This window comes from Durio zibethinus, chromosome 21 (assembly GCF_047325235.1).
Source record: "Durio zibethinus cultivar Kanyao isolate XHJ-2024 chromosome 21, ASM4732523v1, whole genome shotgun sequence".
Classification (NCBI taxonomy): domain Eukaryota; kingdom Viridiplantae; phylum Streptophyta; class Magnoliopsida; order Malvales; family Malvaceae; genus Durio; species Durio zibethinus.
Window position 1 is genome coordinate 12,552,560 of NC_143182.1, and position 13,396 is coordinate 12,565,955.

General features: G+C 26.3%; 1 protein-coding gene across 2 annotated transcripts; it reads right to left on the bottom strand.

The window, feature by feature from the left end:
- Positions 1 to 10,604: 10,604 nt before the first annotated feature.
- On the bottom strand, positions 10,605 to 12,662 carry LOC111305661 (2-oxoglutarate-dependent dioxygenase DAO-like). 2 transcript variants are annotated; one of them, XM_022903379.2, is made up of 4 exons: positions 12,606 to 12,662; positions 11,875 to 12,261; positions 11,278 to 11,593; positions 10,605 to 11,188 (listed from the first exon to the last, which is right to left on the bottom strand). In XM_022903379.2, the coding sequence occupies exons 2-4, from the start codon at positions 12,207 to 12,209 to the stop codon at positions 10,940 to 10,942; spliced, it is 900 nt and encodes a 299-aa protein (XP_022759114.1). In that variant the 5' UTR covers positions 12,210 to 12,261; positions 12,606 to 12,662; the 3' UTR covers positions 10,605 to 10,939. The 2 variants fall into 2 exon arrangements, with proteins under 2 accessions (XP_022759114.1, XP_089606946.1); XM_089750820.1 differs by lacking the exon at positions 12,606 to 12,662 and having other exon boundaries at positions 11,875 to 12,318.
- Between the last annotated feature and the right edge of the window lie 734 nt (positions 12,663 to 13,396).

The window sequence follows — 13,396 nt, forward strand, 5'->3', positions numbered from 1 at the left end:
TATACTCTTTAAAATTGACAACTGCTAGGTTTGATAATGGTAACCAAGATAATCAAACCAATATCTCAATTAAGCGTTAAAAAACTAAAATAAATATATATCAAAATGAAATTATATTTCAACAACTCTCAATTTTACTTAAAATAAATTGAGATATCATAATAAGTCTAAAACTTTATTGTGTAGAAGTTAATCTTCTTGGCTATCATAAAATGCTATACAATAAATGTATATACCCAAATGTGATAAATTAAAGTGGCTAAAATTTATACGTTTACTATGTAATAAAAAACATTCAAGAACTTATTACTCATGGCAAACATTAACTTATGATGACATTTTTCTCAACATATTGAAATTGAATACAAAAGTCAATCAATGATCTAAGTAGATTTATTTAATCAAGTTAATATCTTTATTAGTCTTATCAAAACAATCAAGGTGTCATATTATAAATTTAATCTTGGACATTTTTTTAAAGAAAATATATCATAACTTTGTATGATCATACTTTAAAATAATGAAAAATAGAAAGACTTTAAAAAATATATCGTCTTTGGGCAAATAAATTTTTTAAGTCTATATATATTTCACTTCATAAAATATTTCACAATTATCTCTAAATTAAAAACATATAATCACTTCTTTTGAGCAGGTAATCACATATAGTAACTTGAGACAATCTATAACAACATAAAAAATGTCATTATCATTATGGTTCTTATATCTATTTATACTTGTGATCATTCAAAGTGAGATATTAATCTAAATATATCTCTATAGATCAGTAAAAAATTAAAACTTAAAATCTCCATTATCATTTTATACACCTTAAAATTTTCAAATCATGCTCCATAATTATATTTTCAATCAATATAACTACTTAGCATGTCATACTACAAAATAAATGTCTTAAAATTAATAATACTTTATTATGGCATTTCAATCTTTCAAGCATGATTACAAGAAATTTTAAAATAAAAAAATTGACTAGCCATAAAAAATATCTTTCAATACAGATACTTTTATACATGAGATTAAACAAAGTCTATAATTTTCATATCATAAATCTTAATATACATTATATGATGAATGTCAACAATGTATATTTTTCTAGACAATCATATATAAATAATAATTATGATATAAATCAATCTCATGTTCATATAAGGAATATAATATTTTTAATATTACGAAATATGAGTTATGATAAAAAACATTAAGACTAATTAAACCAGCAAGCCTTAACAAAAGCACATATCAGTCAAAACCTTTAATATTTTGAAATTTACAAAACTAATTTTGCCTATTCTTATAGACTAAAACTTTTACTCATATCTATTTACTTTCAAAACTCATTTTATTTTTATTATCCAGGATCTTTATGGTAATATTTATTGAATTTCATAATAACAAAAGTATGCTCCAAATATTTTCTAAAAAATAATCTTTTACTTGTTGCTCTCTTAACATATTACAATATTAATATTATAATATCTTATGAGAGCATACTTTATTTAGTAAGTATTTTGTAAAAGCAAAAGCTTGTAAAAGTTAGTCTAACAATTTAAGTGAAACAAATTTACTATGCATTTATTTAACATATGTTATTACTTTCATAACATAATTGCATAACCTTAACAACAATACTCTCTCATTGTTTCAACAAATTAGCATAAAATCCAAATGCCTTCGATAAATCATTATAGCTAATAATGTTTTTTATATTTTCATGAAAAACATGATTTTCTTAAATATATATATATGTGTGTGTGTGTGTGTCACATTATGCACTTTATTAAGCTTTAAACTTAATGCCTAAAATTTTAAATCATAATTATATGATATGTATTAAACTAAAATATTGTAAGCATGCTAAACATATTTATCACATCTAACACATGCTCTTAAAAGAACCAAACTCGATTTCACATGTCACATTTTACATAAGCATGATTACTCATAAAATCACTTTATCAAATAATGATATATCAAAACAAAGTAATATGTCAAACTTACTGATCATACATGTGATAATTATTTTCATGAATTCATATGACTTAGATAGTATTTTATAATCATAAAATGCAACATTTCAACAATTGGACAATAATCAACAAAATGTTCAATACTTAACAATTATATAAAAAAAACCCACAACTTAATTAAGCTCTAAATTATTTTTTTCACTTTTAATTAGAGCTACTTAATTTTTATCACCATATCAACTTCAATATTCAAGACAAAAAATATAACTTTTCATATATAAGCAATAATCCATACAAATAGTACTAGCCCATGATGTGTTATTTGTAATAAAATTAAAAAGTTCAAATATACCATCACAAACTCCCTTTTAGGTAGAGAATGTAATATGCTGTTGGACACTTTTCATATAAAACTAATATGAAAATATCTTAGTTTTCAAAAAACCTATCCTTTTAGGCAGACAGACCTTTTATACCAGTATATCTTCAACTATAATACTTCATGTTCACTCCAAATTACCAAACACAATAGCTCCTTTTAAGTAGGCGATTATGTAAGGTAATTTGAAATATTCCTAATCCAGCAAATAAGAAAATCTTGCAAGTCTCAATGAGTGAGCCACTTTGGTAGCCAAACACCCATATTAATTAATCATATATTTTCACACCGATAAACTTTAATTGCTCATAACAATAGTTTTGCATACTTAACCAAATGCATGCATTTTCATCACTCTTTGTGAGATACTTAACCATGATGTATTTTTTAGGGTCATTAAAGAATTGATCGCTTCATGTGAAACACTAGTAATTAAAGCGTATCTCTATGGATCATTATAGATATGATCAATTTTTGTGAGATATCTAAACTGAATATGTCTTTTTAGATCTTTAAATGCTTAAAGAGTGATCATTATTATGTGAGATACTAATAATTAAAGAGCATCTCGATGAACTATTATAAATATGATCTTTCTTATGAGATACTAAATCGAATGTATCTCACTAAATCAAAATTAATTTATTGCATTCAAACCAAGTGTCTTGAATTTTATGGATAATTTAATATTTTCAATCAATACTTTATTCTTATGTATCATGTATAAAAAATTTCACAAATTAGTAATGATACATAATGTCAACATAGTTATGGGAAACATAAATTAGTGTAGGCTATATTATAGATACATAATGTCAACATAGTCATGGGAAACATAAATTAGTGTAGGCAATATTATAAACTCCAATTATTCCAAATGAATAATTATTCAAAAATTATTTGTTCATTAGATAAAATTACCAAATAAAATTATTAATTTGATACTAACTGTACCAAAATCTTATTAAGTTTAAACCTAACTTGTCTTTCAAAATAATGCATATTACATTTTAAATAAATAACCAAAAATTAGTAAAAACAAATTTTACTAATTTATTCAATCATGCACAAACTTTAGGCTGAGAGTATTTAAATTTTAAACAACATAGAGGGAGAGTATGTGTATCCAATAAATTCAAAGCATGTCAAATATTTTATCATGAAATAATTTTTCAAAAAATATGCGCATAATATAATAATTAATGAATTATGCATGAATATAAAATAATAAATATTTTATGCATTCAAAAAAATTTTAAAAAATAATAAAAAAATCAAAAATAAAATTTCAAGCATGACAGAAGCAACTGAAGCAAAAATGGCCATTAAAGTAAGCCACACTCTTCTTATGCACCACTAGTTATGAGTAGGCTTTGTCCTACATCTATTGGGAGGTTGTCTTCAACCTCTAATTGGATCAGCTTGACCCAATTGGATCTTGTTTTGACCTGTTTGGGTCTGTTTCTTATTTTAAGCTCAATTTTAATGTTATTTTTGTGTTTTTCATAAAATTGAAGTTTCTATAACTCAATCAAGCCATTATTTCATCAAACCCATGTGAAAAACCTATCAAAAACTACAAAAACAAAATCAATTGACCAAAATAAACTTAATTGTTAAATTCATATTTAACCTGTATTAAGCTCTTTTCAAAATTTCATGGTTTTTTTTTATTTTTTATGAAATTGAATCTTCAAACTTCAATTAACATATATATATTTATTTATAAAGCTCATGCTTCAAATTGCATCAAAACACCACTATTCAACATCAATTTAAGCTAAAAATTTTAGATGAAAAATCCATACATAACCCATTTATGGTTTCTTCTCAATTTATCAATTAAAAATCAAATTTCATATAATTAAAATATATGTTTCAATCTTAAAACACATGGGTAACAATAATCAAGTGTCAATTTGGATTAAAATACATAAAATTTCAAGATTTTAATAAAATCTTGAGTTTGATTCAAATCTTGCACAAAGAAATTTTGAACCTTGATTTTTCTCTCTATAAGATGAATTAAGAAACAATTTATACATACTTTTAATCATCTTGCAAAGAAGAACAAAAGCCCAAATCAATTTTGAGAGAACAAGATTATAAAATTAGATTGCAATAATCATAAGATTTCACCCTAAATAAGCAATCCACCAAAACTAAGTTAAATTAACATGAACATAAGGTCTTAATTTCGCACAATCATGCTCTGATACCAAATATAAACACTAACGCAATATCATTGTATGAAAATTAGAACTTCATAAATGAATCGAAGAGATTAGGCATACCTGTTTGAGTAGTCATCGTGAAATTATGAAAGCGTGAAAGCGAAACGATCCCTAAAGTGGCTATAGTCTTCTTTTTCGCTTTTATCTTATTAGTGGTTTCTCAATGGGTAGTTACCGTATACATAAAAAGTGAAGAGGGGACTTTACCTTATTAATTAAATAACCCTAATAACTTCCCCATCAAAGGCTTACCTTACTAAAAGCCTACACAATCGCTATACCACATTGACCCAGTAAGATATGCAAAACCCATACTTAGGTGATTACATTAAATTAATTAGGCTCGTATGTTTGTCTTGTATTATGACTACATTCATCAGTCGATTTTATTAAATTAAAACCACTAACTAATAGTAACCCACTTAAAAAAAATTCTAATAGGGACAACTCTCATTTGAAGGTTAGCTCACAATTGAGCTGTCAAATTACTTTATATTGCCAAATAGCTATTGATTGATAAAAAAAATTAATAAGTTATTAGGTTTGGCAAGTAATTGCATTATGGGTTTTAATTGGATTTGAAAATGATGAGTTGGACTTTAATTGGTTTTGAAGAAAGAAATGTGAGAATTTGTTTGATATTATATTATAATTAGGTGTTTTTTTTAAGGTTTTGAATTTTTATCATTTATTATCTACAATAAAATAAAATATAATAATAATTATAAATAAAAAAATAAAAGTTACTTTCCTTTTTTTTCTTTTGTTTTAAATATTTTTATAAAAAAAAAGTTTATATTCTATAAAAAATAAAAAATATATTTAATAAAATAATTAATGAAAAAAATATAACATTCATAATATAACATGAAAAAATAACAAAATGTAATCATAATATATAAAATACTATATATTCTTTTAATTTTAATTTTTTATAATATTTTGTTTATTTTATTTTGTTATTATTTTTATATTAAACTAATCGATTTACCTTAAGGAGGACTAAATCTGGTTAACAATAATATATTAAAATTATCCATACTTAATATTTCAGTTTAATTTTTAATCAAATCGAATTAGTTTTAATTTTAATTTCAAGGATAATTCTGGAAGAACATTTATGTTTAGACTCGCTTCAACTGTTACAAAATTGATGTAATTGTTATCAATTAGAGATCTCAAGGACATTATTTGCGATCAATCATGTATCAAAAATAAATTAAAGCATTTGTGGCGTGATACCAATGGTATGATCTTCTAAACTATACCAACATCTAACTTTGACTTTTTTAAAAAATATTTAACATTTTAAATATGTGTCAAGTTTTTTTATTTTTTATTTAAAAAATATTTAATAGATATTTTTTAAAGATTTGGTTTTTTGTGATACTCTCTTTACATCAAATTTTACTTTTATTTTATTTTCAAAAAATATTTAATAAATATTTTAAAATTTTTTTACAAGATTCATTTGATATCAATTGTATGTTATACATTTTTTTTATTTTTTAAAATATATTTAATAAATAAAATTTTAGAGACCTATATTAAAGGTATGTCATTTGGCAAGCCATTTGATTTTTTTTTTCTTTTCAATCTTTTATATTTGTATATTTAATAAATATTTTAAATATTTTAAAATTTTTAAATGTGTAGTCCATTTGATATTATTATTAAAATATAATTTTTTTATTTGATATTTTTAAGAAATAGATATTAACGGAAGTATCGAATTTATGTCTAGGTTTGATATTTTCATTTTTGATCTTTTTTTTGTAGTTTTTTTATTTTTTTAAAAATTCATGATATTAACTTTTCAAGATATCTTATCATTGCTAATTTATGAAAGTTAGTATTTGATACTTTAATTAAGATATTAGTATTTTAAACTCAATGGGGTTAAGGATGTCAACGAGTATGATACTTGCTTTTTTTTAAGTATTCAAACCCAAATATTTATCAAGATACCTAAATCCAATAATTATCCAAATACTTTTAATTTTTACTACTAAAACCCTACCTATATAATATAAGAAATAACTGTTAATTACCCAAACTCTCTAAATATTTGTTTATTAAGTTAAAGTTTGACTTTAAAAGTTAAATTTAAAAGTAATTTTAATATATATTATTAAAATTTTAAATTAATAAATTAAAATTAACTCATAAAAATAAATTAAAGTTAAAAAACATATTAAAATATTTAATGAATTAATTTATTGAAGTATTGTATTAATAAAAAAATAATTTTTAAATAAAAAGCTTATATAATATTAAAATTATATTTTTTATAATCGGGTTCGGATATGGGTATCCTAATATCATTGTATGGACTTATGACGAATAGTAATTTTACTACTCAAATATGATTATAATATATCTTAATGCTACTTAATAGGCTCAATTAGGTCCGGGTATTCATTTATAGGGTATCATTGCCATCTCTTATTGGGGATGTTTATATGACAAATTTTCATGAGTTTTTTTTATTCATCTTTTTTTTTAATATATATATTTTTTATTTTTTATGATTTTTAATTTTTATTAGATATATTTTGTGAGAATAATAAATCAATTTCAATATTTACGTATCATTCCAATTTGATTTGTTTACCTTCGCTTTTTTCTCTTTTTTAATTAAAAAAATTTTATAAAAATAATTAATAAAAAAAAATTGACTCAGTGATAAAATGTGAGTATCCACCCAGTATACATTAAAAGTAGACTCCAAATTGAATATTATATACAAGAGTTCCAATTTTGTATCCCATGACGTGCAACGATTGATTTTTCTTAATTTAGGTATTTAGGACGATGATGGAATTAAATGATTTTTTAAAAAAGTTTGTGACTTTTCAAGAACAAAAAAAAATAAAAAAATAAAAAAAATAAAAAGGACATGTTCGGATAATTTGAAATGGTTGATAATCCTTTTAAAAAAAATTAAAATTTGAGATAATAATTGTCGTGTTTTTAAGATTGACATAAAAAAGGAATAGAGTTTCGTGATAATACCAAACTCTTTCAAGCTAATGAAATTGAATAGATAATAATTCAGAGGAAAAAGTGATGAATATAGTAAAAAGAGGGTTCGACATTGAGTTGGGTAATTTTGAGTCAAAATCATTTTTTTGAGGTTGATTATAAGAAAATTAGTTTAGGAAAAGAGTTTTAGGTTTTCAACGTCTTTTTTCCATTTTTAGGTGTGCTTTCCAGTTTTGGGACATTGATCTTCGTTTTAGAGAAAGAAACAGAAGGAAGAAAGAGGGAAGATAAGGGAAAAATGAAAAAAAAAATTTAATAATTTACAACTAGGTGGAACGAGGTCATTTTGATAATTAAATCCAAGATAGACTTACGCGTTATCATGATCCGACTCAAATCTACTCACGATTCAACTCGCTTCAGCAACAAACTGAACCGAACCGCTTAGCGGAACCAAGCCTAACTAGGCCATTGTCTGCTGGATTGAGTTGAACCAAGTCGTTTATCGAGTTTTTTTTTTGTTTTTTTTTCTCTTTTTTAAATTTTATTTATTTATTTATTTATTTGTTATTCGTTTGTTTAGATTAAGTATGGGTTTGAAAATTCATTTTAAAAAACAAATTCATAAATTTTTATTAAATTATTTGAGGATTTATTATATTTTTTTAAAAATAAAATTTTGTCAAATTATTAAAATATTTTATTATAATTTTTTGAAATAAAATTTTACTGAAAAATTTATGAATAAAAAATCATTTCCTAGATTAAGACTTAAAATAAAAAACCATTTATATTACTAAATGTCCAATTATAATACTAAATAGTATACAATAATTTTAATAATATATAGTAAATGATTTTTATAATAAAATTAAATATCAAATTAACAATATTATTTTTATTTTTTGTTGACAATACTTATAAATATAATAAAGATACTATTATAATATTCATATTTAATTTGTTTGAAATTAATTTTATTTCATAATCAAATTTAAAATTTACACATTAATTTTGTTGATAATAAATTATTGATATAATTATTTAATAATTATCAATAATAATATTTTTTAATTTAAAAATTGTAGTTAAGAAAAATATTATCATTTATTTTAAAAAAATAAATCATATAATTATAATTTAAATTATTTCATATATAATTTAATTTCTTACGATTTCGAATTAAATTGATTTCAAGTTCAGATCATTACGAATATAAATTATGATGAATTTAAATTATATCTATTTTGAGTTTTATGCTCTCTCACAATTCTCTAAAAAATAACCTATGTTGAATGTAGAAATCAGAGTTCAAATTATACTATCATCTAGTGCCGTGAGATTTCATTCTAGTATAATCTTTATTCTCAAACCCAATATAATTATTTTTTTTTCTTTATTGGGCTTATTTGATGGAAAAACTTTTTCATTACAAGATGTACAAAAATTTTATTGGAAAAAAAAGGAAGACATTTGGCTCTCAATATATATATTTTTGTTAATTTTTTTGAGAAATTGTAAAAAAATTTTAAATGAGAAGAGATTATGAGTAAAGACATTTCATTTCTCAAAAAAATTTATATTAAATTTACAAATCGTCCATTAAAAAAATTATTGTCAGTAAAAATCGAATCTAAACTTTATAAACAAAATATTAAATCCTTACTAAGTCAAATCCGTAGACAAAACATTTCATAAACTTTTTTAGTAAATAAACATCTTTAAGATTTGATCATTATTTAGCAAGAGGACATTAGTTCGAGAAATAAGCATCTCACTCCAAAGTTTTGGTCATAATTTATGCTTGAAATGACATTCAACAATGCCATAAATCCTAGGCATTATACTACTAAAAAGAATGCAGAGTATGAGAACATGGGTCTTGGTCAAAATGCAACTATGATAAATTCATGAGAAGATTGATCAACAACAAAATAATAGATAACTTCATCCATTAACATAAATCCTACCTTTTGCTGCTAGTCATAAAAATCAGTCTTACAGGTTGGATTTCTGTCCTCCGGATTAATTCATCACAATGACATGCTAGGCAACAACTTGTTTTCAATGTGAGGTACAGATATCAGTTCATCTTTCTTTCGCAACAAACATAAGCACCTACAATCCTTTCTAATATCTCTTGGCTGCGGCTTCTTTTGTACCAAAAATAATTTTCTTGAGTACCTACAACAGCTCCATCTAGCTCTTAATGAAAAGCAGGCTAATACCCTCTGAAGGAGATAGATTGCTTAGTTGACAACACAGGATTCAATATGTAAATTCGTTAACAACACAACGGGTTAACAGTAGCAAAAATCTATCAAATTCTGCCTGATCTTCTAAGCTTCCTGCCAGCCTTGAGAATGAATTATAGTTTGACCTCAAGAGGCTCTGGAAATTTCATTAACACTTTACCCTTGTGTTTCCATGTAAAACTAATTACCAAGCACAAATTTATTGTTAAAATCAACTTTAAATTACTATAATCATATGCAAAACTTCAAAATTAAGTTGTACAGAAAATCAGACTGATAATTGGCTAGCATAGTCGGACAGTAATATATTACGAGTTTAAATTTGCAAATATCTTATGCATCAGAAGAATTGTGAATTCCAAATGACATTTCTCCATCATCTTGGAGTTTAAGAATTTCACTAGCTAGGATTTACACTTCAAGTTTGAGAAGGGTATCAGTGGTGATTTTATCTTATCATTTGAGTTCGGCATAAGAAGATGTGCTGATTATCCTAGAAAAACACAGATCAACTAAGGAATTCACAAGGAATGGTGTTATACTAACAACATAATCTAAACAGATCAAAGGCATGGAAGCAACCAAAAATGAATGCATAGCCGTTTTCAACTCAGTGGCTTCTTTTCAAGTAAATGCTTAGAGCAACAGTTTTTTTTATTTTATAATTTTAGGCATAAATTTGCATATTTTTCAAGAAAGATTGATTTTTTAATGTTCAATTGACATCAGAAGGGGATAACCAAGATGAAAGCAAAGAAAAGGGGAAAAAGAAATAAACCCATGGTTGGAATGGCCGATTTCTCCACAAAATGCAAATCAAGAGGTTCAGGCAGCACTCTTTCGCGATGCAAAATGCTTCATCATATGTCCATATAACAAACAGCAAAAGTACCTTGGTAACAAGTGGGGATTACCTTCTGTCACCCATCTCAAATGAAGTAAAGGAAATGTCTAGGATGGAGCAAATTATAGTTATTTTTTACTTCAATTTTCACTCTAACTGCTTATTTCTAGGAGAATTCATGCTTTATTCTCCAAACAATAGGGGTTAAAGATAGGGCGGAAGGGACTCCTCACATTTTGAGGACTTCATTTATCTTAGGAGCAGGTACGTACAAGTGCAAGAGCCTCACCAGCTTGCAATTTTGTGGTGAGTCGAAGCTTTCTGTACTCCTCATAAGTAAAAGGTACATATAGGCGAGGGTGCTCTGAATCCACCAGCTCTGGTGGGGGTTCTATTGCTGCCTCTTTTGGTCCCAAGAGGAATGTGGCAATTGACACTCTAGTTGTTGCCTGCTTGCATTGTACTCGATGCGTCACGTTGCAAAACCTTCCATTGCTCCATGCCTGAGTCAGAAAAACAAGTATGAGCCAGAAAATCAAAACCATATATCCCTTAAAACAAAAGTGACAAAAGAAAGAGAGTATTAGCTTACTGCAGCCATATCTCCAAGATTGACAAGGAGGCTGCCAGGGAAGGGATCAACAGCTACAAATTCACCAGATCTGTCCATCACTTCAAGACCACCAACATTCTCATCGTCTTGTAGTATTGTTAGAAATCCAGAATCAGTGTGTATTTGTACCCCAGTGGAGCCTACATCTTCTGGGGTGAAATTGTACTTATTTATCCTAAATTGACATGGCCATTCCTTGCAGTAATCACCAACCAATCCCATACTCTCAGCTAGTTTTCCCCCTATATCCATCATCAACTCATGTATTGCTTGAGCATACTTCTCTATTGTCTCTCTGTGGCAAAACAAAAAAGCAACTAAAGGACAATCAATCAACTTGTTTCAAAGCACATTCATCTTAATGTGTTGAATCATAAAAAAAAAAATGCATCAATTGGGTTATTAACTTTTCTAGAATTATAAAGATAGATGATAGTTGTCGGTACTTACAAATCTAAATTCAACCAAGAGTTTTTCTTTAAACATAAAATTTTAAAGCTACAACAATCCTATCAAACACAAAGACAGAATATGAAAACTACTATATATAAAGGTAAGGGAAAGGAAAAAGGCCACCTTTGTGAAGGAGTGGCATCCAACTGAGAACAAAAGTTATGAACAGCTTGGGAGGAGGCCATGTCATAGAGACCCAAGGCTTCATAAAGGGGGTTTTTAGGACTTGGAGCCATGTAACCACTGCCAGCAATGACATCTTCATTGCGTTTTTTGATTTCCATGGGGAGGTCAAGCAATGATCTTACTACCCTCTTCATTTCCTGCATCAGTTCCAAAGGAATCTTGTGGTTTAATACCCTGAAACAACCCCATTCTTCACATACTTTTCTTAGTTTCTCGTACTCCCTCGGAAAATCTGAAAGATCAATTGTTGGGATACTCTGAGTTTTATCCATTTTCCACTGATCAGTTTCCTCTTCGTCTTCTCTTTCCGCTTGTTCAATTCTTCTACAATATGCAACAAAATTTTGAAGTATTTTAGTAATATGATTAGGTGTAGTAATTGACGTTTATGCTAAAATAGTGGGGTTTGACCATGTCAACAGGCGACAACTTTTGTCTTCTCCTGACAAAGTGAAGTACAAATGTAGGAAAAATTCACGACAAAAGTGGCGCATAAAAACAAACCAGGTTGATAATACAATACATACATGGACATGGTGTTTGTTTAGATCGAAAGCAACGAGAATGGAGTGAAAAATGGAAAAGATTAAAGGTGAAAGTGCATGAATCATAAATAAAATCAATTTCCAATTTCCATTATCGATTAAGCTGCAGAACTTTGAGAATACCAAGACGTGACGCAACTCCCCTTTAAAGGAAAACGTGGTGCTTTCACTTGTCTGCTTCGGCCCCCATTGCCCATGCCTCCACTGTCATTGCATATTAAGTCTTTAATCAACTCAAGTTTGCTTGGACCGGCTGCAGCCTAGAGGTGTTACCCAAAGGTGGCAAAATGGGCCGCTATCGATGACGGATGACACGGCAATGCCCACCATTATTTTTTTAAAAGAAACAATGATTTATGATACATGTTAATTATCATTCGTAATTATAAAATTTATTACTTTTTGAGTGCCTGTAAAATTTATTTATTTTTAGTATAATTTTGACTCAAATCATGTAAATTATATGTATAATTTTTTAATTTTTTATAATTATGAAACTAAAATAATTAATTCATAAAAAAAAACAAATAAGGGAAATACACAAAAATATATATATAAATATATATATATATATATATATATATATATATATTGGATCAAGCTAAACATTAACCGACCAAACTCATCTCAATACGTGTCGAGTAAAGCACGACAAACCCATAATTTATTCAAACCACATATCGTGTTAGGTTTAACCCTATTCTAAGCGTATTGGATTCACCTAATCTGCTCATTTTGCCTCTCCTAGAATAGTTCAAGTAGTTCATATTATAAATTATAAAAAATATAAATACAATAAATAATAATTATTAAAATTGAGCACAACGTTATTCCCATTCCATCGTCTCCACTCCACCTGCACTCTTTTCTTTTCTTTTTTTTTTTTAATTCTTTGTTGTCTATTTTACAAATTT

Bases quoted from the DNA above. Each gene is read 5' to 3' on its own strand.
- LOC111305661 (XM_022903379.2), bottom strand. From the start codon at position 12,209: ATGGATAAAACTCAGAGTATCCCAACAATTGATCTTTCAGATTTTCCG. The intron at 11,594-11,874 runs GTGGCCTTTTTC...GTTTTGCCACAG, and splicing joins GATGCCACTCCTTCACAAAG to AGAGACAATAGAGAAGTATG. The intron at 11,189-11,277 runs GTAAGCTAATAC...TTTCTGACTCAG, and splicing joins ATCTTGGAGATATGGCTGCA to GCATGGAGCAATGGAAGGTT.